The 27817-nt window shown below is 33.7% G+C and overlaps 1 protein-coding gene across 2 annotated transcripts; it reads right to left on the bottom strand.

Moving 5' to 3' along the window:
• On the bottom strand, window positions 1-27817 carry Cisd2 (CDGSH iron sulfur domain 2). 2 transcript variants are annotated; one of them, XM_085812184.1, is made up of 3 exons: window positions 27661-27817; window positions 11994-12199; window positions 1-265 (listed from the first exon to the last, which is right to left on the bottom strand). In XM_085812184.1, exons 1-3 carry the CDS (start codon window positions 27662-27664, stop codon window positions 176-178), a joined length of 300 nt encoding a protein of 99 aa, XP_085668310.1. In that variant the 5' UTR covers window positions 27665-27817; the 3' UTR covers window positions 1-175. The 2 variants fall into 2 exon arrangements, with proteins under 2 accessions (XP_085668310.1, XP_085668309.1); XM_085812183.1 differs by lacking the exon at window positions 27661-27817 and adding an exon at window positions 27446-27621.

The following is a 27817-nucleotide window of genomic DNA, read 5'->3' as shown; positions in this document are numbered from 1 at the left end:
TTCCACATTAAATAGATTTATTTAAAGAAAATACCAATTTGAAAAATTTATTTACAACATACATTTTTCATTTTTTAATGTTACAAAGATCTTTACAGAAATCATTTTCAACATACCAAAATGTTATGTTAAGTATGAAATATTCTAATAATACATGGAAAAAAAAGTTAAACATTTAAGAATCTTTCTGCTTCACAATTAAAGGACCCAAATTGTCACCAGTTTCTTCATTGTGTTTATTATGACTGCCATCACAATATGGAAACTGAGGGAAAAGGAAAAATGATTTATTTTACCAATGATAACACACACAGTTAATACACTAATAGATAAAAAAAGCAATTATAATAACAATATAATGTTTATTTAATTTAACACAAAAACACACAGAAAGGTTATCTGCTTAAGGATTAGGATGCCTTCATAAGGAATTTACAACGTAAAATGTCTTTTAATCGTGTTGCACATGAAGAAACCACAAAAAACACCCATGAAGCTAACCTATCCTGCCAGGTTAGAAATAGTAGCCAAGGGACTTTATAGGAATAGTAATTGATGGAAGCAGACAGTATTTTATAATACTGTCAGATTCAATTCAGACATCACAAACATACTTTATGACTGAATTATGAAATTATCAACATATTTTTAATTTCCTAAAGGCTTATTTATGAAAATATTGACATAATTGTCTATGCATAATAATGACATTACCATAACTCAAAACTGATTACTGTTAACTCATAAATTAGCCCCCCCCAATAAAAAAGAAAAAGAAAAAAAAGGGGGGTCAAGGAATTGGAGGAAATCAGCACACAGTTGTTTCAGTTATAAAAACAAAATTGAACTACATGGACTTCCATGTATAACCTGTTAACGTATATACATTTTTTGCTACATTTCATTTAAACTTATTTCCTCAAATTATATTAGAGATATATTTTTCATTCAATTAATTCAGTTCTCACCTCGTGGCAAAGCAAAAATACATAAAATCTCAAAAACAACATTAAAAATTGTAAAATACAGAGAAACATAAAATACCAAATACATTTAAAAAACTATTAAAAATAATTTTACAGTTAAAATAGAGTTTCTACGCAAAAATAAGCAATTCAGACAGTGGGCAGGAAGACAAATGTTTTGGTACACAAAGCTGAAAGTTTAATTTTGCTACCACTCGAGAAACAACACAGAAGTTGATGCAGAAGCTTATTTAATTCACTATTCTACTGTTTCAAAATGGCGGCTTTGCCAGGCTTAGCAGCACCCCTTTTAAACTATTGATAACTGTACAACTTTCGCATGCAGATTAATTAACCAATTAACAGTTTCTTTTTTCCATCATAGTATGACAAAAAAAAAAAAAAAAAAAAAAAAAAAAAAAAAAAAAAAAAAGCATATTTTTGATAAACACTTTTATGAAAAAATTCATTATATAAACCCAAATCAGCAGTCAAAACTATTACAAGTGTTGAATTTATTGATTTAAGCTAATTTTTATTTTCATCGTAAAAAGCACATTTTCCCTTAAAGTTGGCTTTTTTCGAACAAGTAAGAGAACTGGAAAGAACACTTTACAAAAACAGATGTCAGAATTTAAAATGTTTTATTGTTATTACATATCTGCTCGATTCCAAAGAAGAATTATTAATATCAAGAAAGAAGGATTATTAATATCAAGTTCACAAAAGTTCCGAATTTGCGTTAGATTATCTATACTTTCCGTTTCTTCATCACTAGAGAAGTCAGACAACAAACTGTCATTACTTCCAGAATCATTTAGTGAAATTTCAGATTCACTATCTGAGTCAATATCAGAGTTATCTTCAGTTATAAGCTGCTCATTATCATTCATTTCTTCTTTTATTTAAGCTCCAAATTTAAAAGAAATAGTATTCACAGTAGCTGGAACACCGAGCTAGTGAAATGAAATTTCGCGCCTTTACTTGCATAAAAGAATTCAGTAAAACCTAACTTTGAAACCAGTTGTTTTGCAATTCTAACTTTACTAGATTACTAGCGACATCTGTTAGAAATATTACATGCTAAACAAGCAAAAAATTCGGGCAAATCAGCGTATTAGACTAAAAAAAAAAAATGTTGCCCGAGCGCCGCTCCAGAATATAAAAAAAGTGCTATTGCTAAGTATGGGAAGTGGTTAAAGGCATAAAAACCTTAAATGGAACATAACAACAACATAATTCAATCACTTTTAAAGTAACAAATGTGCAATTAAGCATCATATACGAATAAAAACACTGAGCTCACTGAGCCGGGTATATACAGTACAAAGTCCGAAATCCGAACTCGTCGGGACTTCGGCGATTCCGTATTTGGAATTTTTCCGGATATTAGATCATCAATTTAAATCTGGTAAGATGGCATGTAGAAATGATACAATTGAAAATATAAAATCGTAATTTATGAAATAAAGAACAATTATGATTTAAAAGGTATCAAAATTTACAAAAAAAAAGCTTAATACTTATTTGTTTACTTTATTAAACATTTCTTTCAATGTAAGTGTTTAAGTTGCTTTCATAAAAAATTCAAAAAGTTCCTTTTTCTTATGTCACATACAGTTGACTTTCCAATGCCATACTCCTCGCATAATTTTGAGACGGATATGGCTTTATCCCTTTTTTGCAGCAATTGCACATTTTGTTTAATGGACATCGATACATGGTTTCGCTTTGTAGATCCTTTGGCAGCTCCAGAATTGGAAACTCTTTTCGACATAATCGAAAGTTCAAGCTTAGTTTTTTATAAAATTGCCGTAATAATAACAGTCTGCAAAAAATAATAAGCTCGATCATGACATTAAGAAAAATCATAATTCAGATAAATTCATCATAATTCAGATAAATTAAGAAATAACATCAATGAGAGCTGAATGAATATGCTGGGCATAACCAAATGCTCCTTAACCCTTTCCGGCAAGCTACCTTTTAAAGTCAGAATTTTGAGGGAAAAAAAAAAAAGAAAAAGAAAAAGAAAAAGGCAGGCAGTCTAATTAGGCCTAGAGGAGTACACAAGCAAAATTCTGTGAAGATAGCACTTATCGTTTTAATTCTTTGGGTGTGCACAAAGTGGCACACTAATTGAATACAGCTTCGAAAAAGAGTGCTGAAACGAGTATTGTAGTCAATGAACTTACTGATGAGATGCGGAGAAACAAAGAATACAGACTCTCAGTTGTCCTAGATTATCGGTGAGCCCGATTTGGGCACACCTACGGTTCGCCATTTGATTTTAGTTAAGAGTTCAAGGTAAAAATTTAAAACTAATATAGAATAAGGAGATTAGCATACAGCCAAAAAAAATAACAGAAATTTCTTTTCACACAATTCCTTTTATACCTAAAAAAAAAAAAAAAAAAAAAAAAAAAAAATAAAAAATGAGGGTCTTAAAAAAAATAAACATGGCTAAAATATATGGACTGGTTTCTGTTGAGCTGCCATCTACTAAAAATAAAGAAGGTTCAGAGTAACCTATAAATCCTTTTTCATTCAATTTTTCTGTGGATACAGAAGGAAATTTTTAGGTGTGTCCACACTGGACACACTGTGCTGCAAAGGGTTAAACTTGGTTGATAATCCGGTAACTTCAAATTTTCTGTCTGTGAAAGCTGTATGGCATTATTATTTAGCATTACAAAATTATATTTCTCTAGTTGTTCAAAAGATGTGAAAAAGAGATTCAAGGATCTAAATTTTCAGGTTTAACAGAAGTTCTAGAAACGGATGCATTTGTTTTAAATCTTGGACTTATGTATGCGAAAATAATTGTGTCAGAACTTAAAGTTCATTACTTAAAATCTAAACTTATGAAAGTTCTTTTGGATGAAATTTAATGTTAGATATATAGCTTGCGTGAAGTGATACAATTTAATATTTTGATTAAACTTTAGATTTAACTATTAGTTTTTACGTTTCTCTAGAAAAAGTTATTTAGGATAATTGCTAAGTATGGGAAGTGGTTAAAGGCATAAAAACCTTAAATGGAACATAACAACAACATAATTCAACCACTTTTAAAGTAACAAATGTGCAATTAAGCATCATATACGAATAAAAACACTGAGCTCACTGAGCCGGGTATATACAGTACAAAGTCCGAAATCCGGACTCGTCGGGACTTCGGCGATTCCGTATTTGGAATTTTTCCGGATATTAGATCATCAATTTAAATCTGGTAAGATGGCATGTAGAAATGATACAATTGAAAATATAAAATCGTAATTTATGAAATAAAGAACAATTATGATTTAAAAGGTATCAAAATTTACAAAAAAAAAAAAAAGCTTAATACTTATTTGTTTACTTTATTAAACATTTCTTTCAATGTAAGTGTTTAAGTTGCTTTCATAAAAAATTCAAAAAGTTCCTTTTTCTTATGTCACATACAGTTGACTTTCCAATGCCATACTCCTCGCATAATTTTGAGACGGATATGGCTTTATCCCTTTTTTGCAGCAATTGCACATTTTGTTTAATGGACATCGATACATGGTTTCGCTTTGTAGATCCTTTGGCAGCTCCAGAATTGGAAACTCTTTTCGACATAATCGAAAGTTCAAGCTTAGTTTTTTATAAAATTGCCGTAATAATAACAGTCTGCAAAAAATAATAAGCTCGATCATGACATTAAGAAAAATCATAATTCAGATAAATTCATCATAATTCAGATAAATTAAGAAATAACATCAATGAGAGCTGAATGAATATGCTGGGCATAACCAAATGCTCCTTAACCCTTTCCGGCAAGCTACCTTTTAAAGTCAGAATTTTGAGGGGGCAAAAAAAAAAAAAAAAAAAAAAAAAGAAAAAAGAAAAAAAAAGAAAAAGGCAGGCAGTCTAATTAGGCCTAGAGGAGTACACAAGCAAAATTCTGTGAAGATAGCACTTATCGTTTTAATTCTTTGGGTGTGCACAAAGTGGCACACTAATTGAATAGAGCTTCGAAAAAGAGTGCTGAAACGAGTATTGTTGTCAATGAACTTACTGATGAGATGCGGAGAAACAAAGAATACAGACTCTCAGTTGTCCTAGATTATCGGTGAGCCCAATTTGGGCACACCTACGGTTCGCCATTTGATTTTAGTTAAGAGTTAAAATTTAAAACTAATATAGAATAAGGAGATTAGCATACAGCCAAAAAATATAACAGAAATTTCTTTTCACACAATTCCTTTTATACCTTAAAAAAAAAAAAAAAAAAAAAAAAAAAATATATATATATATAAAAAATGAGGGTCTTAAAAAAAATAAACATGGCTAAAATATATGGACTGGTTTCTGTTGAGCTGCCATCTACTAAAAATAAAGAAGGTTCAGAGTAACCTATAAATCCTTTTTCATTCAATTTTTCTGTGGATACAGAAGGAAATTTTTAGGTGTGTCCACACTGGACACACTGTGCTGCAAAGGGTTAAACTTGGTTGATAATCCGGTAACTTCAAATTTTCTGTCTGTGAAAGCTGTATGGCATTATTATTTAGCATTACAAAATTATATTTCTCTAGTTGTTCAAAAGATGTGAAAAAGAGATTCAAGGATCTAAATTTTCAGGTTTAACAGAAGTTCTAGAAACGGATGCATTTGTTTTAAATCTTGGACTTATGTATGCGAAAATAATTGTGTCAGAACTTAAAGTTCATTACTTAAAATCTAAACTTATGAAAGTTCTTTTGGATGAAATTTAATGTTAGATATATAGCTTGCGTGAAGTGATACAATTTAATATTTTGATTAAACTTTAGATTTAACTATTAGTTTTTACGTTTCTCTAGAAAAAGTTATTTAGGATAAATATTTTTATTCACATAGATAAAGATCAATATTCATTCAGGAATAAATGAATTAACCCTCTAAGCATCAAGGCTGTATATATACGGCCTTGATGCTTAGAGAATACGGCCTTGATGCTAGAATATTTTTTGTGATATCTGTAAGAATGTATATATACATACATATTAAAATATGTCAAAGAAATTAAGGCATATATCAAATTCTTTTGATATATGCCTTAATAAAAAATTCAGGTATGAAATACCAGGAAAGTTTTTACATTAAAATCAAATAAAAAATTTGTTCTCATAGTAGTTTTGGGAAGTTTGTGCTTTCTTAGCTAAAATTCTGGCCGCTCAGAGGGTTAAAAGCATATATCACAATTGTGAAGAAATTGAATTCAGAAAACTGTATTTACTTATCCTTCGTAATCAACTTATTATTTATTTTCTCAAATCACATTTGTTTTACTGATTTAATTTTTATAATAGATTTATTATACACTATTTAATTGCTTATTTATTTATTTATAAATTATTTTATAACAATTCATAATGTATTTTATATTTTATTTAATTTTAATTGCTCATAACTTATTGTTTTAATTATTTATATTTTGTTCATAGCAATTTTTTAATGTGTTCCTAATGGCATAACATAGGGCTCCAGCACTTAAAATTAAATATTTACATTGTTATCTGATACCTGTTATCCCTTCTGCTGTTCAAGGGAATAGCATTAAAAGAATCTAAATTCTCTTTTGACATGCCAGTTGACCACAAAATCTGTATTCTTAAAGTATGAGTAAGGTCACACAAGAGAAGTTATATGTAATATTGCTGCTTAATAAAATGAGGCTGTAAAACTATTATGTGTTAAGTGTGTATATATATGTTGATATTAAACATGATTATGGAGTTAAGATATTAAAACATTTAGCTAACAAGAATGGAGGGAAAAAATCAAAATTTCTCACAGAAATACACAAAGAATTCAAACAATAACATGATTTTCATCATATTACATTTTGACATAGCTTTAATCCATGAAAAAAAAAGTTATAATTAAAATAATTCTTTCCTACTCATTTCAATTACTTTTGCAAAATATCAGAGGAGATTGATAATTAGATAGGGTCGTCATATTAATTTATTGTTTCAGATAATCAACATATATATACACAATTAACACATAATAATTTTACAGCCTCATTTTATTAAGCAGCAATATTACATATAACTTCTCTTGTATGACCTTACTCATACTTTAAGAATACAGATTTTGGGGTCAACTGGCATGTCAAAAGAGAATTTACGTTCTTTTAATGCAGCAGAAGCCCTTGAACAGCAGAAGGGATAACAGGTATCAGATAACAATGTAAATATTTAATTTTAGACACCAACACAACTGATAAATTTAATAGATTTTTAGACACAATTTTTTGAGAGGGGGGGGGGTCCAAAGAGGCAATTTGCCTAGAAGGGTTATTAATTTCGTTTTGGCATTTTGCATTGGTTCACTTTAAATGTGGGTTCATTTTTCAAATTGTTGCCACCAAATATCGCCCTCTATTATATTTAAAGAAATTAAATAATGAAGAATCTGCCTAAATGTATGTATGTTTCTCACATTGTGATAAAACAACTGTACCTAGAGTCAACTAATTTTGAATAATGTATGTTTCCACTCAAATATGAGCATCTGGAAGTCCAAATTTGGAATTTGTTTTATTATCTATTTCAAATTTTCAGATTCATCTTTGAATACCAAGAAGTGAATTCCTTTCTTTTTTAATTAAATCATTCCTACACTAAGAATATTCATTATTTTTCAACTCTTATAGTTTTCTATATTTTATCATTTTATATTTAACAGTACAACATTTGTATTCTTATTTTTTCTAGCAGATTAATAATACTCAACTTTTGATGAATTGTTAAAGTCTCATATTTTCCTTTTATTCCCTTATCAATATTTTATCAAATTTTGAAAACATTTTAAATAAAGAATCTTAAAGACAACTATTCAAGTTTCTTTCTTTGAATAAAATCTCTAAAATTTTCATCACCTTTAAATATTAATTGGTTTATGACATTTCATTTAACTAACAGGTAAGATTTATTCTTGAGTCTTATCTTTATGCCCCATTTCATAACACAATGCAAAGGTTTATGGAGATTTTATGGCAAGAGGCATAGTTTAAAATGAAAGGAAGAATGGTAACCTATATGACTTTTAACAGAGATCTTGGCTGCTACCATGTGTCTGGCCTAATAGAAGCCACTGTTAAATTAATCCTTTGTTGCATCATGTCCTCTCTAGTAGACAAAAGTTTAAATTTGTTTATTCTTCTGTAAATGGCTTAACAGATTCCATTCTTGTGTTTATTCATTCTATATTATTAGAACTTTCAACTGTCAATCATAGATGGCTATATAGCATCACCAAGTAAAGCATTGCTATTTGGAAAATGGGCTTCTGTTTCCAAGTTAGTACCATTTCTCATAGTAAACATCATATAATATTGCTTACATTTTCTTATACTGCCATATTTTATTCATAATGGTAGTAATTTTAGACATTTTATTTTAAATGTCAGTTTGAGAAAACTGTGGAGTGGGTAGATAAAGATCTGTCGAAAAGAGTGAATTGTACTGCTTGAAAAAATACAAACATTTTCATTTAACTTCTCTAGATTATTTGTATGCAACAAAGGGTTAAAAGTGAACACCAGAGATTCGGCATGGGTTTGGTAAGTGTGAACTTAACGCTGATATGCCCAATTCAGTTAATATTTGCAGCTTTCAGAAGGAGCACTGGTGTTATAGCTAGTTACAGTGTTGTTTACATGAAAAATAAATCATTAAACATTACATGTGTTACATTACATGTTTCAGTTAGTAACTATAAAGTCAAGGAAATTTAGGTTTTTGTGTTGTATCATTTTAAGTTAACTCACAAGAAGTGAGAAAATAAGGTTAATATTTTACATTTTAACATACCTCTCTTTTTTTTTTTTCTCACAGGATAACTAGTTGAAAGAGGTACTTAATTACCTCTAAACAACCCTAAAATTTTTACAGGTTCACTGATTTATCTAGTTCTACTAAACTGATGAAATTATGTCATGTGCAACATTATATGGCCATCCTAGGAGTTTCATTGCCATCTAGGGCTTAATTATTCAATTATACACTATACAGTCAAAAGTCGTTAATCCGGACTCGTCGGGACTTCGACAATTCTGGATTATAGATCATCAGTTTAAATTTCGTAAGATGGCATGCAGAAATTCTAAAATTAAAAATATGAAACCGTAATTTATGAAATAAAGAACAATTATGACCTAAAGGGTATCAAAATTTGTAAAAAGAAAAAGCTTAATATTTATTTGTTTACTTTATTAAACATTTCTTTCAATGTAAGTTGTTTAAGTTTTGCTTCGTTTCATGTGATAATACTTTCTCTTTAATTCTATTGAACAGACATAATTTCCTGTTCAGTTACAAAGTTCCGCTGTTCAAGTCCTATAATTGCTGTGTCGAGAACACCGACTAATTTGTCAATCGAAATTTTTTCGTTTTCAATAACCTCTGTCACTTTTCTTCGGTATCGGAAGCGAATTATAATGACAAGGAACTTGTTTTAAATCATATCAAAGAGGGAGCATATCGAGATGAAATACTACATTTGGTAAGGAATTATAAGCCAAATAAAATAAAAACATCTGCGCTGAAGATAAGGATAGTGCTGACAGATCAACTTCCAATTCATTACGTGGCCCGCCGCAACGTTCCCCCCGCCGAGCTACGTGAAATTGATAAACAGATTTCGGATTTCAAAACATACTTTCGCTTTAGATCCTTTACATATTAACAAATATATATCGGAAATTCTATTTGATATAATCGAAAGTTTAACCTTACTTTTATAAAATTGCTCTTACAGTCTGCAAAAAATAATAAGCCGGAACCAATTCGAAAATTAAGGAACAATGCAATCATCAACATTAACTGAAATAGATAATTATATAATTTTAGCTTATACGTCCATTATACATAAAACGCACACGCGAAAACGTATTCTGCACTTGCGCCCACTCACATGCGCAGTCGTAAAAGGTCTTACGCGCACGAGTAAACGCCTATGCGCATGTGTCAACACGGCGCATGCGCAGAAAGTTTTTAGTTTTGAGGTCCGGATTATAGATCATTCCGAATTATGGGTGTCCAAATTAACGACTTTTGACTGTATTAGATATGATGATCCAAATAATCCATTACATGCATTTTTAATTTAATATTCTTTTTCGGAATCCTATATTTAAAATTTATGTAATGTTGAATTTTTGTATTTTTCAATTGGCAGTTTCAAAAAATATTAATTTTTCTTCACAGAGGATCTCATATTAGAAAAGGTGAAGAGAAAGAAATGAAAATGCGAGACATGGATGCACTCAGCTGATATATCACATTAGCGTTACCATTTTTTTTAAAAAACATTCCCTATATATTTGGGATGGAAACTGATGAAGGCATTCAGATTTGCTCAGGATATCTTCACCTGGAAAAACTGCTACTGTTTGGAAATAGAAAAAAATGTTGACTTTTGGTTAAATTTAAAGACTTCTGGCATGTTTATTCACAAAGTTTGTACAAACTATTAACACACAAAAATACTAACTCAATGTTTGAAAACAGTGAAAAATATCAAAATAGCTAAATTAATTATTCTTTATTTTGGAGTGAAGATGGCAGCAATTTGTAAAACAATTTAAAATGGAATCCTAAAAAGACTTATTTTGAAAAACAGGTAAGATATTATTTTTATATATTTAAAACTGTGAATTTTAAGATTCCAGTAGTACAATCAATAGGAAGTTATAAGCCTTATTATTATGATCTAGTTTTACGGTTTGCATTCGGCAAACTTTTTTGATGTTATTTTAAGATATGAGATGAATGAGCTTAGTATGTATAACACCAGCATCTTAGCAGAGATTCACACATTTGCTTACTCGATTTGTTAGAGAATTGTAATCACTACATAGTATAAAACAAAGTTGCTTTCTCTGTCCCTATATACCTATGTATGCTTAAATCTTTTAAACTACGCAATGGATTTTGATGCGGTTTTTTTTAGAGTGATTGAAGAGGAAGGTTTATATGTATAATAACATCCATTAAATAGTGGAGAAATACTGTTATTTTTTTAGGTTTCTAATGTGATGTCGTAAATAATTACATTTTTCCCACTTACATTGCAAACACAGGCTGAACCCTACAAGATTTATCAAAATAATGTACTAAGTATTGTACACACTGAAAAGGTCTACAGATTTAAAAATTGCGGGATGCAGCGTTTGCGGTGGTACCAGGTGGCGGGAGCGTGCCTATAAATAGCGCGTCGGAGGCCACGGTTCTCCCTATAGCACTTTGAATTTAGCAGTGATCGGACGCGTTTATTATCAGAGCTCTCTAGTGAGGAAAATTACAATATACTTAATAAAAACATATCAGTTATTATAAGTAAGTTACGATACATAATTGTATGATAGTAGTTTTAAAATATAAATGATATTCTATTCTAAGGTTAATTTTTAAATCGCACTTATAGTAATAAGTACATAAGGTTAGATAAGATTAGATTAAATAAAACCATAATTTATGGATTGGAATTTTCTATTAAGATCTTGGTTAAAATTTAAGAGTTAAATCAATTTAATATTAGAGAAATTATTTTCAAAAATCGTAATTTAAGGTGAGGTATGTAAGTTCAGAAAAAGAACTTAATAGAATATGTATCTTTTGTTGTGACGTTATATGTAGAACTTAATAGAATACATATCTTATACGTTTTTCAGTGAGTTACATAGGCTATATATTTTATACCCGTGCGAAGCCGAAGTGGGTCGCTAGTTACTAATACGGAAGAAAACTGTACATACAACATTATTCAAAACTTGATCTGTATGAAAGGTACAAAAATTATTGATAAAAAATGTAGCTGATAAATGCAAAATTTTGGAACAGAACTGATTTCTAATCCATATTTGATAAATAAAATAATAACAACAGTAATAATGTGAAAAAATTGTATTTACTCAGTTTTCTGCAAGTCTGACTGTTCAACAGAATTTCAGTTTCAAATAACACTAACTAATAATCATTGAAAAAATTATGCATATGACATTTAAAATACCTTTTCTGACTTCCAGCACCTGCAGAATACAGACTTCTTTCCAATATCTTCAATATCTACAGAATGAACAACCTTATCAGTACCTAGCTGCACTTTCTTATTTACACGTCCCTTCTTTTTTACCAATACAATAGTTGCATACAATGCATAACTGAGAGCTGCAGCACTTACAGCCCAAGGTAACACATGCTGAACATTTTCATTCACTGAAAAGAAGAATGTAAATATTTTAATATGGAAAATAAACAATGCAATAAAATGTGATTATTTTAAAATATATGCCTTTTAAAATGGCCTTCATTATTTTAATTACTATTTTACCTATACCTCCCTTACCTCTGCAGTTATTAAAACAATATTTCTATAAATTAGGATTTTAGTTAACATACTTTGGAACTTTCGGACTATACTTTCGGAATAAGAAACTGCTTTGAGAGCTATTGAAACACCTCTTCAGACACAGATTCACTTGGAAGAACAAGCTCAGCAACAGGCAGTTATTAACCCCTTAACTGCCGCAGAAAACATACAAGATTCCTTTCCCAGTGCCACGGTTTTTCACACAGGTGCACGTAGTTATGCAATGCATTAGGGGAAAAATAAGTGCAAGTTTTACTTTCTAAAAACTGTTTACTTTCACAAAATAAAGAATAAAAGAAAACATGAATGGACAAAATTTAATTTTTTGAGTAAAAGTATAATAAAAAATATGTAAGTATAATAAAAACAATGTTTTTATAATAAAAAAGATCCCTAAAATGGAGTTTCGATCAATTCAATTTTAGACCAGTAACGTGTAATATCAGGTTTCAGTGTTATACCTTGTGAAATCAGTATGCCTAAAAAACATATATCTCTTCTGAACTGGTTGAATGCCCTGATTTTGTTCTTGATTTTTCGTTTGCAAGGTGTTAGTTCATATACTCGTCTACAAAATGGTTAGTTTCAGTATATCAAGCACAAGCAGTTCATCAGAAAATAATTCAAAAAAGATAAATGGATTTGAAACATCCGTTATATCTTTCTTTATTCCTGGAACCTACTACAAAAAGTAAACGAAAATGGAGGACACAAAATTTAAAAAAATACGTTTTACTCAAACAACACCAGCCAATACCACGCAGTCATTACTTTCATCGCTTTAGACACACCCCTCTCTCCAATTTCTCCCCACACTTCTCTGAAATAGTATCCTCCTTCGCATACTTTGTCAAGGTCATTGTGGTGTTGCAGACCAAAGCTTTGAGAATAATTTTATGTGTAGCAGTGCGAAGTCAATGATAGTAGTTTGGAAGGGCGTATATATATACATATGCCTGTGGCAGTTAATGTATCAGCTGAGCAAAGCGTATATATACGCCTGCAGCAGTTAAGGGGTTAAAGTGAGAAATACCCCATAACAATTGCAGGCGAGAAGAATCGTTCAGGCAGAAATGCAAAGTGAACACCGCCGAAATTTCATGCATAACAATTGGTCCATATTTAATGATTCTGGACTTCAATACGATCCTTTAATTGATTATCATAATCATCCATTAATTGTTATTGATTCGATGAGTAAAAAATGCCTATTTCATGATGCTTTAAAATGAAAAGATGAAACTGCAGGAATGTGCTGTTCCAATGGTAAAGTTTTGCTTTCTTTACTTGGTGAACCAGAAGAGCCGGTGAAAACTCTATATTTATATGATACAGATGAATCAAAGCATATTTTAAGTAAAATCAGAAAGTACAACTCTTGCTTCAAATGACATATTTTGGAGTAGACAAAGAGATAAGAATGCTCAAGTTTTCACCTACTTTTACGTACAAGGCCATATATATCATCGAATTGGTTCGCTGTTTCTAACAGATAATGAACCGCATAAATTTTTGCAGTTTATTTTATGGGTCAAGAAGAAAATGAAGTAAGCCGTCATTGTCAGTACATTGACTGAGTTGAAAGAAATATAGTATTGAAAATTCAAAGAATGTTACATGACCATAACGTTTTGATAAATACCTTCAAAATTGCAATAGAAAACTGGCCTCGAGACGATTACAAAGTCGTCATTCCTGCTGATCCAACTCCACGTAGTGAACATGAGAAGAACTATAATGCACTGACAATTAATGAAGTTGCTATCTTGGTTACTGGTGACCCATGCTCTCCACGAGATATAGTATTACGAGCACATGATAACACACTGATACGTGTAGCAGATACTCATAAATTTTACTATGCTTTGCAGTACCCATTAATTTTTAGTAAAGGGTGATTGGGATACTATTTTCATATTTCACAGATTAATCCAACAACAAACCAGCCAAATCTCAATAAAAAAGTTTCCTGCATGGATTTTTATGCCTATCACATGATGCTTCGAGAGAATGATTTCGACCTCCTTCCGCGGGGTCAAAGCAGCTCTTTCATCAATTCTTATTAGATACGTACATCAAAGTAGAGAGCGAATGCCTTTGTTACATTTCTTTAAACCAGACACAACTACGAAATGAAAATTACATTCACCTACAAGATGCAATTTGCATAGATGGTAATATTAACCCTAACAACTTACGCAAGGGCTTCACTCCGCTTTTGTGAATAGTCCCCGCTATCTGCATGAATACACACAAGACGCTTTCGCCTACGTACGCACTTATGGTAGGACTGATCTATTTGTAACTTCTATCTGCAATCCTTCATGGAAAGAAATAACAGAAGAGCTTATTGCTCGGACAAAGAGCCACTGATCGACATGATATAGTTGCCTGCGTGTTTCGTTTAAACGTTCAAAAGATCATTAATGTAATAACAAAAGGAAAAGTATTTGGAAACATCCAGTGCCACATGTACTCCATTGAATGGCAGAAACAAGTTCTGCCACATGTGCACATTCTTATTTGGTTAAAACAAAAGCTGCGTTTCAACCAAATAGATAACATTATAAGCGCCGTAATCCCGTATCCAGAACTAGATAAGAATTTGCACGAGATGGTAATCAAAAACATGATTCATGGTCACAATCTAGCATCACCTTGCATGAAAAATGGGAAATGTTTGAAAAGTTCCCTCGGGAGCTACTAAAGGAAACAGTGCACAACGATAAGGGCTACCCTTTATACACATGAAAAGCACCCGAAGATGGTGGTAGAAGAGTTACCATTCAAACTTGCAGTGGGATAGTCAAGACTTTTGATAATAGCTGGGTTGTGCCATATTCACCTGTTCTATGTAAATTATTTAATGCTCACATTAATGTTGAAACCTGCAACTCTGTTCGTGGTATTAAATGTATTTGTAAATATATCAATAAAGGGAGCGATCAGGCGATCTTCAATCTACATAATGAAGGTGTGTTGCAGCCTCTGAATGAAATACAAACCTATCAAGTAGGGCGATATGTCAGTAGTAATGAGGCGACGTGGCGGCTCCTTGGTTGGACTGTTACACATCTTGCCACACATTTAGAAAATGGACAGCGTGTTATTTTTAATGAGAATAATTTTCAAGAAATTTTATCTCCTCCTAAAACCACATTGAACGCTTTTTTCCAGCTTTGCCAGACAGATACTTTTGCGAAAAGATTATCGTATTCCGAAGTTCCCCATTATTATACACCAAACAACTCAAAAAAATAATGGCAATGTCGCATTCAAGGTTCGCCTGTTGAAAACTAACCAGGGGTTAAATCATCAGACGCTCTTGGTCGGGTCTACACTGTCCACATAACGAGTTTTGAATGCTTTTGTCTGCGCATTTTATTGCGTCATGTTCAAGGCCCAACTAGCTGTCGAACTTATAGAAAAGCATGTGAAGCTCAGGGAACATTAGAGAATGATAACCATTTGAATGAAACTATGGAAGAAGCTGGACAATGTCGATCACCAGATAAAATTAGGGAAATTTACGGAACCTTTATATCATCTTGCGGCCTTACTAAACCTCAAACTGTATGGGATAAGTACAAGAAGGACATGGTGGAAGATATTTTGCGGCGATTGCAGCGAATACATGCACATATGAATTTCAATGAGCACATCTATAATGAAGCACTGATTATAATTGAAAACAAGATTTTCACACTGATGGGGAAGAAGCTTCAAGATTTTGGAATTCTTAGTCCACGACGATCAGACAAAAATTACTTTAATGATGAAATTGCTCAAGAATTCGATTACAATTTCATTGCATTGCAGCAGAAAGTGACAGAATTAGTCCCTCAATTACTTCCAATACAAAGTTACGTGTTCCATCAGGTGTTACGTAAAATAGAATCCCGAAATGGTGCATTTTTCTTTCTCGGCGCTCCTGGAAGATCTGGGAAAACGTTTTTGCTAAATTTATTATTAATGTCCGTCAGAAAAGACCAGAAAATAGCAGTGCTGTGGCTTCTTCTGGTATACCTACTACAATTTTGAACGGCGGTCGTCAGTGCACATTCCATTTTAAAATTGTTGTTGAATCTTGCACAGGATGATTCGCCCATCTACAATTTCAGTAAAAATAGCTCTCGAAATAGGATGCTATGACAATGTAAGCTTTTAGTGTGGTATGAAAGTACGATGTCTCACAAAAAAGCTATAGAAGCGTTAAACCGAACTCTTCAGGATTTGTGAGACAGCACAGATATTATAGGAGGAATGGTAGTTTTATTGGCTGGTGATTTCCGACAAATTCTGCCGGTAATTCAGAGAGGTACACCTACAGATGAATTCAAAGCCTGTCTTAAATCATCAAGTTTATGGGCAAAAGTTGAAAAATTCTGTCTTAAGACAAATATGAGAGTGTATCTTCATACTGATGTAGATTCAGGTAATTGCACAGAGACACTACTGAAAATCGGCGATGGATGTTTGGACACCGATGCTGAAGGTTCTATTTTACTTTCAGAGGAATTTTGTAACTTGATAGAAAATGATGTGGAGCTTATTGCTAAAGTTTAACCGCACTTGCATCAAAATTTAAATAGTGATCACTGGTTATGTGCAAGAGCAATTCTAGCACCGACAAATGAAATCATAAACAAAATCAACATTAACATTTTAAAAGAGGGGCAGGGAGGAAAAAAAAAAAAAAAAAGAGTATTTGTCAATAGATACAATCATGGATACAGAATACAGCACTTCATATCCTGTTGAGTTTTTAAATTCACTAGAGCTATCAGGTGTACCCTCATATAAACTTCAATTGAAACTAAATGTACCAGTTATGTTTATGCAAAATATAGATGCATTTCGACTGTGTAATGGAACGAGGCTTTGGATCACACAATTAGGGCAGAACATAAGCGGTGCCACTACTTTAACAGGTGTAGGAAAAGGGGAAGTGTTATCATACTTCGAATCCCAATAATCCCCACTGACCTACCATTCCACTTTAAAAGACTGCAGTTTCCAATCAAACTTAGTTTTGCTGTTAATATTAACAAAGCTCAAGGGAAAACATTACAAGTAGCAGGGGTGCATTTGGAAAAGTCATGCTTTTCCCATGGTCAACTACAGTACAAAGTCCATAATCCGGACATTCATAATCCAGAATGATCGACAATCTGGACCTTAAAGCCACAAACTTACGCATGCGCGTAACGCGCACACTCGCTACGCATGTGCGTAAAGCCAGTAAAGCGTTTACCCATGCGCACTTCCGATAGTGAAGAAAGTGACAGAGAGATTATTGGAAAACGAAAAAATTTCAATTGACAAGTTAGTCGGTATTCTTGACACAGCAATTACAGGACTTGAACAGTGGAACTCTGTAACTGAACGAGAAATTATGTCTGTTTATAGAATTAAAGAGAAAGTATTAGCACAAAAAAAAACCCAAACAACTTAAATTGAAAGAAATGTTTAATAAAGTAAACAAATAAATGTGAAATGGCTTCCCGCAAAGCAGATTTAGGGTTGCCATAAAATAGCAAAGGAAGGCAAGGTTGCCACATTTGGCAAGAAAATTGGCGATATGGCATGACGGATGGAGAACCTTCTGGAAAGAATTCTTACCGGTTTAGCTCAGAATGTTCTCGAACACAAGTCGAAAGCTATATAAACCCTGCTGGTCCACAGTCGGTAAGTGGGTGCCTTGAGTCGATCGAGTTGACAGCTGGGCAGCGAGTGCCGAACGGATCATCGAGTTCACTGAGGACTGTATCACAGTTAGTGCCTCGTCGAGAGAGTATGTTGAGCTCCGGGAATGACTGAACCAAAGAGTCGGGAGCTGTGCTCTGTGTGCCAGAACCACTGGTGAAAGGGTGAATGTGCCTTCGGACACGGACGCCTTAAACCCAGTGGGGATGGATACTGACTCCTCTGTCAGAATTACTGTGCCAGATGCGCAAGCGGATGATCAGTCACCAATGACGGAGGTTGTAAATAAAAGAAGAGAAAAAAGGCAACGCCAGAAAGAGTGGAAACGGCTAGAGAGGGCCATGGAAGGGATCTCGATCTCTGGGAAGAAGGGAGCAAAGGAGAAAACAGATAAAGCTGGGATCTCTGGAGCGACCTCCAAACTGGTGAGGAAGAACCATCGAAGCAATGAAGAGTCTCGTAAGAGAGAACGCATTGCTGGTGACACCCCGGAAATGGCCCTCAAGAAACGACGGCTATATAGTCAAGCTGCAAGAAAGGCAATCACTCTGCGAATCGTCTGCAAGGATGACTCCAGAGACATAACATCGGTGGATTCAGATTTCATCACCTCTATAACTGATGACCGAATTATCGATGGCTCTATAGCCACCTGCAGGGTCCACAAGACAGTCCTGCAGCCGAATGGCCTCAACATTGCATGTGAGGACCAGGAGACTGCGGACGTCCTAAAGACTTTAATTAATGATCTATCTGGCCCTGAAGAAAACCATCCCAGTTATCATGGCATGGCTCCCGGGGACAGACCCCCATGAAGAGGTTTTTCGCTTGGTTTCCTGGTAACAGGTCACCAAAAGATAACATCAAGCTCCTTGATGCCTGTAACAAGGGCCTGGATGTTAAGAAGATCGCCATCAAGGCAGTTATCACTGTAGACGGAGGTAATACCTTGGTGCTGGGAGTGGAACATGAGCTTATGGATTATCTGGAGGCCCAGAATTTCAAACTTTTTTGTGGTGCCCGTGGCTGTGTACAGCTGAAGGAACCAACGCAACAGGAGAAATCAATTCCTCCGCCCAAGGATCCTCCGAAGAAACAGTTGACGGAAGAAAGGGAGACCGAAAAGGAGTCGGAACCAGAGCTTTCTTTGGAGGCTCTGGAGAAGACATCTGAATAGTTTTCCCCTGTCACTACTTCCTTTGAAGTAGTATGCTAAGAATGCGGCTTTTAACTAAGTCTCTCCTAAAATCCTTCAGGGTAAGTTCTTTTCTCTCATTTAACCAGTTTTAATGGTTAAGGTTAGTCAGTTAAACCTGCAACATAGCAGAGCAGCTTCATACAATTTAGCTGCTCAATTAGGTAAGCAAGGCACTTTTGTTGCCTTAATTCAAGAACCTTCGGTGTACAAGGGTAAAATCCTTGGTAGGCCCGTGAACGCTCACTTCTTTTCGACAGAGGGACCTGATAAAAGACCTAGAACTAGCATTTACATTTCTAAAAATATAAAGGCTATGAAATTATCCCAATTTACATCAGAGGACTTAACTGCTATTTTAATTAAAGACATAAACAGTTCACTGAGAGGAAACATTTGTTTTTGCTCGGTTTACATGGCTTATGACCTTAACATTCCGCAAGAATTTATAGATCTTGTGAGTTTCTGTAAAATAAACAATATTCCTATGGTTATTGGTGGTGATGTTAACGCTCACCACCTGTCATAGGGCAGTTCTGATACTAATCCCAGAGGAGAAAAACTCATGGAACTTATAATGAATACCAACCTAACTTGGGTAAACAGGGGAAATCGCCCCACCTTTGTTAACAGAAGAAGAGAAGAAGTCATTGACCTCACATTAACTTCTTCTGATATTTATAACCTTATTGAGAATTGGCATGTAAGTGACAATCCCTCACTTTCTGACCATCGCCTTATACAATTTTGTATTAGAGATGAAATTCCAGCTGAATATTTCAGAAACATTAAAAACACAAATTGGGACCTTTATAAGGACTTCCTGGTTTCTAATGTCATTAACCTTCAGGTTTTAGACAATAATTGTACAGTTGAGGAGCTTGATACTCAAGCAAACAATTTGAGAAATATCATTATTGAATCTTATCATGCATCATGCCCTCTCAAATGAAGGAAGTACTCTCCTAGCAAGAGAGTTTGGTGGACCAAGGAGCTTGAAAGCCTCCGCCTAGAGGTTCGGAGAGCTCACAGGAAAGCAGTCAGAAATAAATCTGAAGTTAACTGGTCTAACTTCAAAATTCTACAAAGGAAATTTAAAAGTGAAATCAGGAAAACTAAATACAACTCATGGAGATCGTTCTGCACAGATGTTCTGTCCTACCATGAGACTGCCAGAGTATATAAGATTCTTAAAAGATCTCAGGAATCTCAACTCTCATCGGTTATGCGACCTGATGGCAGTTATACTATAAACCCTTTGGATACACTTTCGACCATGTTGAATTTTCATTTGGGGGACAAAAGTGTTACCTCTGACCCCCAGGAAAATCCATTGGAACTACTTCATAATCCATTAGATCTGGATTTTGCTAAGACAGTTGTGAATTTTGAAAAGGCTAAAGCGGCCCTTGATGTATTTCTTCCCTTTAAATCTCCAGGGAACGATGGCATTTACCCAATTCTGCTTCAGAAAGGCTGGGATATTTTTGGCCACATTCTCGTGGACATATTCGAATCCAGTTTGATTTTAGGATATGTTTCTAAGGTTTGGAGAACTTCACGAGGTGTGTTTCTTCCTAAACCAGGAAAAGATACATATGAGAAACCAAACTCTTTTAGAATGATCACGCTAACATCCTTCCAGCTTAAGCTGTTGGAGCGACTGATTTTCTGGCACCTCCAGTCAGATAATAATCTGAACCATACCTTTGGCTTAGACTAACATGGTTTTAGGCCTGGCTTCTCCACTGAGTCGGCCTTACACCAACTCGTGTGGAGAATAGAAAAAACAATTATAGATGGACACTTTGCCAATGGGATTCTACTGGATATTGTAGGAGCCTTTGATAACATCGGTTTCGAGAAAATACATAAGGCCCTTACTGGAAGTCATATTCACCCTATGATAACTAGATGGGTCATCTTCATGATTAAAAACAGGAATATCTGTGTTAGTCTCACTGACTATGAAGTAAAGAGAGATATTACTAAAGGGTGTCCGCAGGGTGGTATTCTTTCTCCGTTCCTGTGGAACCTGGTATTCGACTCATTCTTAGTACTTCTACGGGAGGACCCTGGGCATGTCACAGGCTTATGCAGATGACCTTATTGTGTTATTACAGGGTTTCGATATCGGAACCCTACATAATCAAGCTCAGCAGATCTTAAATAAAGTTTCACACTGGGGTGATACAAATGGCCTTTCTTTCTCTGCTGAAAAATCTGAGGTCATAGTTTTCACGCGGAGAAGGAAATGGAAACTGGCAGATTTATATCTGGGTAACCAGATTATCAGACGTAAGGAATGCGTTAAATACCTAGGATGTTACCTGGACAGTAAACTTACATGGATCACCCATATAAAAGAAAAGGCACAAACAGCCACAAATGTTCTAGTACTTTGTAGGCGAATCGTTGGTAAACGATGGGGCCTTAACCCAAAATCTACTCTATGGATTTATACTGCCATAGTTCGGCCAATGCTTTCTTATGGATGCGTGGTCTGGATCAATGTTATTAACAAAAGCACATATTTAAACATTTTACAAAAGGTGCAAAGACTTGCTTGCCTAAGCATTAGTGGGGCTTTAAATAGTACCCCTACTGCTGCATTAGAATTTTTACTGCAAATTCCACCCTTGAAATTATTCTTGAGCGGAGAAGCAATTAAAGCCATGTATAGATTGAATAAAAATGGCACATGGTGCCAAAGGACAGGTTTTGGTCATAAAAGCCACCTGAAAAGCCACATTGACATATGTCTGGACTTGGACAATGAGATCCCTATAATATATATGCCCAAAGATGCAATTACTAAAACAATAGTTCCAGATAAACTATTCTCAACTCATATACCAAAAAGGAATGAGATAGAATCTCTAATTGACCTAATTCCAACAGGATCAATTGAATGTTACACAGATGGATCAAAATCCAACTTCACTGGAGCTGGAGCTATTATAAGAACCAAGGGATCTGAAGAAGATTTCATTAGATTTCATCTATACTTTGGTAAATTAACAACTGTTTTCCAAGCCGAGGTTCTGGCGATCAATATGGTCGCCAGGGAGCAATTAGCTAAAAATACAGTTGATAAGCATATATATATTCTCTCTGACAGCCAATCAGCCATCCTTGCCCTGGCTAATTGTGTCAAGTTACAAAACTGTGTTTTGAACTGTACACAAGATCTCAATTCTCTGGCTCAGGCCCATAATACCATTAGTTTAGTCTGGTTAGTTAGTTACCATTAGTTTACCATTAGTTTGTGATTTTGCTGGAAATGAACTAGCTGATAAAGTAGCTACAGATGCTTCGCAACTACCCATGTCTGGCCCAGAACCATTTTACCCAGTTTCATATCAAACTGTTAAAAAAGAAGTAAGAAGCTGGATAAAGAACAAACATGATGATATATGGTCTAAACTACCAGACTGTGCTCATTCTAAATTGGTGCTCAGTACACTTAACTTTTCAGGTAAACTCATACACCTCAGTAGAACTAACTTACGCCAGGTAATTCAAATTGTTACTGGACATGCTTATCTAGCTAAGCATCTCCACAAATGTGGTCTTGTCGAATCTCCTCTCTACCCAGCTTGTGGAGAAGAAGAGGAAACACCTTTTCACTTTCTGGGACGATGTTCGGTGTTTTCTGTCCCTAGAAACAAATTCCTTGGGTTTCCCTATATTACCTTTGATCAAGCCCTTCTATACAAAGGGCTCTCTGGCATAATAGGGTTTCTGATGTATACTAAACACCTACAGGTAAGGTGAATTTGAAACCACAAGAAACAAGCATTGAAATGCCCTATGAGTTCTTTTTTTTTTTTTTTTTTCTTGAAAAGAAACTATGCAGGGATTTCCCTCTCATAGCTGTGTTTTGGAATATAATTTGAAAATAGATATCAGATCTTTATACACTACCTGGCCATTTGGCTTGAGAATGCACCTCTGCCCTCCTTATTTATTTATTTATTTGACTCTCCATCGCACTCTTGTTTGGTCAAAAATTTGCGTTTGGTGGTTTGGGAGGGATTGAATCGGTTTTCCATCCAATAGGGAAGTTTTCACGATCCAACCGACACCTTGAACTTAGAGATGGGATATTTTGCTGATACTATAGATTTGGTGTCAGTTTGGGATCTTATCTATTTATTTATTACTTACCTTTTACGGGAGTTACCATTTAAATCCCTTGATTTAAATGATCAAATGGCGGAAGAGTAATAGGCAACATTGTCTAAACTCTTTTCCTTCTTTTCATAAGAAGGAAGCGCCCCTATTGTTATGCTATGTTGTTATGTTATGTGCTCTGTGTGTCGTCGAGTGCGTCACGAGTAGTAGCGTGGAGAGTCTTGAGAGTACGTGGAGTTCCGAGAAAGACCGAGGAGAGTCGGGAGCTGTACTCCGGTGCATTGCAGTGAAGCTGTCTCCACTGTTATAACCTGATAGCATGAAGGCTGTGTCGCTGATTGTGTCAGTGAGTGTATCGTAGTTTTTTGACGACTGTTAAAAGTGTTTTGGAGCTGTCTTGATTAATATTGGCTAAATAAAGTGTGTTTTGATATTTCATTAAGTAGTGTCGTCATTATTCACTCCAAATCCGTACGAACGTGAAGGAAGGAAATAACGTAACAACTGGTGTCAGAAAAGAAAAAAAGGTAACAATATTTTGAAATTTTTCAGGAAACATCATAGCACCTTCATAATCAGCCAATGCAGATTCTCCTTGAATTCCTATGCTATGAATTGCGAAACGCTTTTTGAAATTTTTGAACCAACCTTTACTTACCGGAAATTCTAGGTTGACAGAGTTCTCCATGTTCTTCAAAGTGCTTGAAAATTTTGAGTGCTTTTTGTTTAATGATATTATCAACCAACGAAAGTCTTTTTTGGCAGCTATCATAAATCCAAATGCCAAGAGCCTTTTCCATCTTCTCAATTGTTGGCGTCCCTGGGGGAAAAACTGCACGTTTTGCGGATGTCGAAGATCCTGCAGCAACTGCACTTCTTATTTCTTAATAGTCTGGACTGTTTCTTCATTCCAATTAAAACTTTTTCCAATGTGAGATGTCTTTTCTCCTTTTAAAAGACAGTCCAAGATTTGTATCTGTACTTCTAAAGAAATTAATTTCCTCTTAAATTTTTTTTTTTTTTTTTTTTTTAATATTTATCGGACATGTTTGGGGACTGAAACAATATCCTAAAGACAAAAGCTTATTCTTTAACACACCGTCAGACTGCCAACCAACAGTGTGAGATGCTTTTGTTTTCAGGCCATGGAGATGAGGATTCAAATTTTAGAAGGCGAACATGCACGCTGTGCATTTTAGAGCACTTATTGTGACCTTATGTTGTTCACCTTCTGCAATAGTGAGGTTTCTTCATTGTTATCTGGGATATTTGTTCAGACGGGTCATATGGTGGTGCCATTAAACTAGAGTTTCTGTAAGCTTTGGAATGAATGGGAAAGAAAAAATTGATTTACTGGTGGGTAAATGAAGATTTAAATGACCTCAGTAAATTATGCAGTGAGATTTAAGGACTTCGAAACCGGCACTCATATCAACACTATGGAAGGTACGTGGGAGTGTAATAAAAACAGATTTTTGAAAGAAATGCCTCTGGCAGTATGGAGGATATTTTTTATTTTTACTTCTATGAATTTATGTAGCAATGACAGTATACAGATTCTAGTTCAGATAATTTTAAACAATTTTTGGATGCTGTTAAGGACTTCTGCATGTGGTACACCAAAGACACAGAGAATTCTAAATAAGGCAAGTCGATATTACTTTTTTGTACTGCGCAGATTAGATGACATGTATTTTCATTTTTATGTTATTTCCTTGTTTTATTTTAAGGTTAATCTTTGGATTATGGTAACTTAGTGATTTTTTGGCTAAAATTTGGCAACCAACCCTGCTACAGCAACCTGCTAGTTTTGTTTTGGACGCCATTTTGTTTTCACAAAGTAAAGGAATTTTTTTTTTTTTTTTTTAACTCAACATTTTTTTCCAACAATCTGCTAGCCGAATTACGCTTATGCTAGAACTTTTATGGAACAAAAGTGCTTAATCATAACGAAGATTAGATGCGAAATTGGGAGAAAGTGCAGAATTGCCCACTGCTTGCCCCGTTTTTAAGATTTGCACATACACGGTATCATCCATGTAAACGTCGACCTATTTTCACTTAAAAAAAATCCCAGAATTGCACAAAAATGGCATTGCGCACACTCTTGACTTTATCCATGTACACTGCTAAAGTTCTAGCTAGTAACCTTTATTACCTTATCAAAATGTTGCCAAACTACCTGTTACCATATTCCAAAGATTAGCCTATTTTAATTTAAAGTGAAGTTTATTGAGAATATATTTTTTTTATGTTTTAGTTATATATAATCATATTATGTTTTGGGCACTGTTTTATTCGAGAGGACGTTGAACATAAACAAGAATGGCAGGAAAAAAAAAAAAAAAAAATCGCCAATTTTCGTCAGGGGGTACCCTAAAATATATTTTCTCCCAGATACCAGGGGGTATCTTGAAATATATTTCCCCCAAATATATTTTCCCTTATATCTTTTGATTATCTCTACTGATAACTGACAAACAAAACCATTAAAATATGAACCTTTTCAAATTTCTTTTATTGGTACATTTAGTTGAAATTTATTTATAGAATCCTGTGATGCTGAAATTTATTTATAGAATCCTTAATTTTGCTCCTTTTTTCCCACTAACGTTAGTGGATAATCATGAATTGTCCTTTTAAAAATTAAATTATAATGCTAAAAAGTGTGAGAAGCAAACAGTTGTATAAATACCTGTAACTAAAATTATATGTTGCCAAGATATAAGTTGTATTTTTTAATTAATAAATATCTCCTCAGAAGACAAAAATGAGAATGTGATGCACAAATTTTATTTCTATTCTTAACTTCTGACGTAAAAATTAATCTAAAGTTTTAGGCATGCATCACCTCTGTATTTATTTTTGCCCATATTCCTGTAAGGTAAACTTGAATATTACATATTAAGAAACAGCATAGGTGATGTGCAGAACCACCCACTTATTTTGCGCCTTTTGTTTGCCGCTTTTCACGAGAGTAAGAAGAATTGGATTTTTGTCAATTTTCTTTGACTTTTTAAGTGAAAATAGATCAATGTGTATATGGACAAAGTCAAGGGAGTGCACAATGCTGAGCTTGTGCAATTCTCTGATGTTAAGTGAAAATAGGTCGATGTGTACATGGATAACGAGTTCGTGCAATTCTTAAAAATGCGCCAAGCAGTGGGTGATTCCACACTTTTCCCAAGAGCATAGCAAAAAAATTTATAATCAAAATTGTTGCTGCAAAATAATGAAAAAAAAAATTAACTTAATTTTTACATGCGAGAGCATAAATGTTAAATATAGTAAAAACTTTGATTACATTCATACTTGAATATTTCAATAACACAGCTACTTTACTTCTCTAGAATTAGCATAAATTCAATGTATGATATTATAATTAAATTACTTACAAAATTAGAAATTGGTTGAAAAGGAATGCAGTAACTCAAGCTTTGGGACTAACTCTTCTCAAAAAAAAAAAAAAAAAAAAAAAAATTTCTATTTCATTTTTCACTCTCAATCTTTAAAAGGCATACAAGCATTTTAGTATATAAGGGCACATATCAAAATAGTAGCTTTAACTCTCCCTTAATATTTGCATTACAATACTATGATTAGTTCAAACTACACAATTATATGATATTACTTTCAGTTTCGCAGAATTCAGAATATGGTAACGTAAAACATTTAGAGCACAAAACTGAATTAGAAAGCAAACACTGATTATATTTCTAAATTTTATTCAGCTGTGATAATTTCTTATTATCAAGGGAAAAAGGAGGGAGGAATGAAGTTATAAAGAAAGATTTTGAAAAGCAACAATAATTTATTATTATCAATAAATTTACATACACAGTCTAAACTTACATTCAGTTAACAAACCATTGCAGCAAATTAACTCTATATATCATATACTTTTAGTCAGAATAATTAAACAATAATATTAAATCAGAGTATGTTACGTTAATTGCCAATCATATCGAAGAAGGCCTTTCTTAGATTGAATTTACCGATATTTTAAAAATTGACTAAAATATTAAATATGCGTAGTTTTAAATAATAAACTTACAGTACGGGTTAAACCAATGCTCAATAATATCAAAAACAGAATCTTTGGCACTCATAATTTCGCAGTATTCAATTGATCTAAGCAGAATTATCAGAAAATCGTAAATAATATTTTAACTGAAAGCAGGAAGCGTACACAGAACGGCAATCAAGAAAAACTCCTGCATGTTATTCATAAATACTGCGACTGAGATAAAAATTTAATCATGTACTTACACATAGCTGCCTAGATAAATTACGTAACGCTCTACAAAAAGTTGAAGAACAAGATTGTAAGTCACAGATTTATTACTTCAAACTTGCAGATCAAACTAATGCCGAGTCCCAAGTTCAACCAGACGACACTCATTGAATGAGTTGAGCACAATTCTCC

The sequence above is a fragment of the Stegodyphus dumicola genome, chromosome 2 (assembly GCF_044657685.1).
Source record: "Stegodyphus dumicola isolate Sdum_Otavi_A_Nest chromosome 2, ASM4465768v1".
Classification (NCBI taxonomy): domain Eukaryota; kingdom Metazoa; phylum Arthropoda; class Arachnida; order Araneae; family Eresidae; genus Stegodyphus; species Stegodyphus dumicola.
The sequence above is the reverse complement of the archived record's forward strand: the minus strand, read 5'-3'. Positions and strand labels throughout refer to the sequence as shown.

Bases quoted from the DNA above. Each gene is read 5' to 3' on its own strand.
- Cisd2 (XM_085812183.1), bottom strand. From the start codon at position 27,500: ATGAGTGCCAAAGATTCTGTTTTTGATATTATTGAGCATTGGTTTAAC. The intron at 12,200-27,445 runs GTAAGTTTATTA...TCTTCTTTTCAG, and splicing joins GCATTGGTTTAACCCGTACT to TGAATGAAAATGTTCAGCAT. The intron at 266-11,993 runs GTATTTTAAATG...CTTTTCCCTCAG, and splicing joins GGTGCTGGAAGTCAGAAAAG to TTTCCATATTGTGATGGCAG.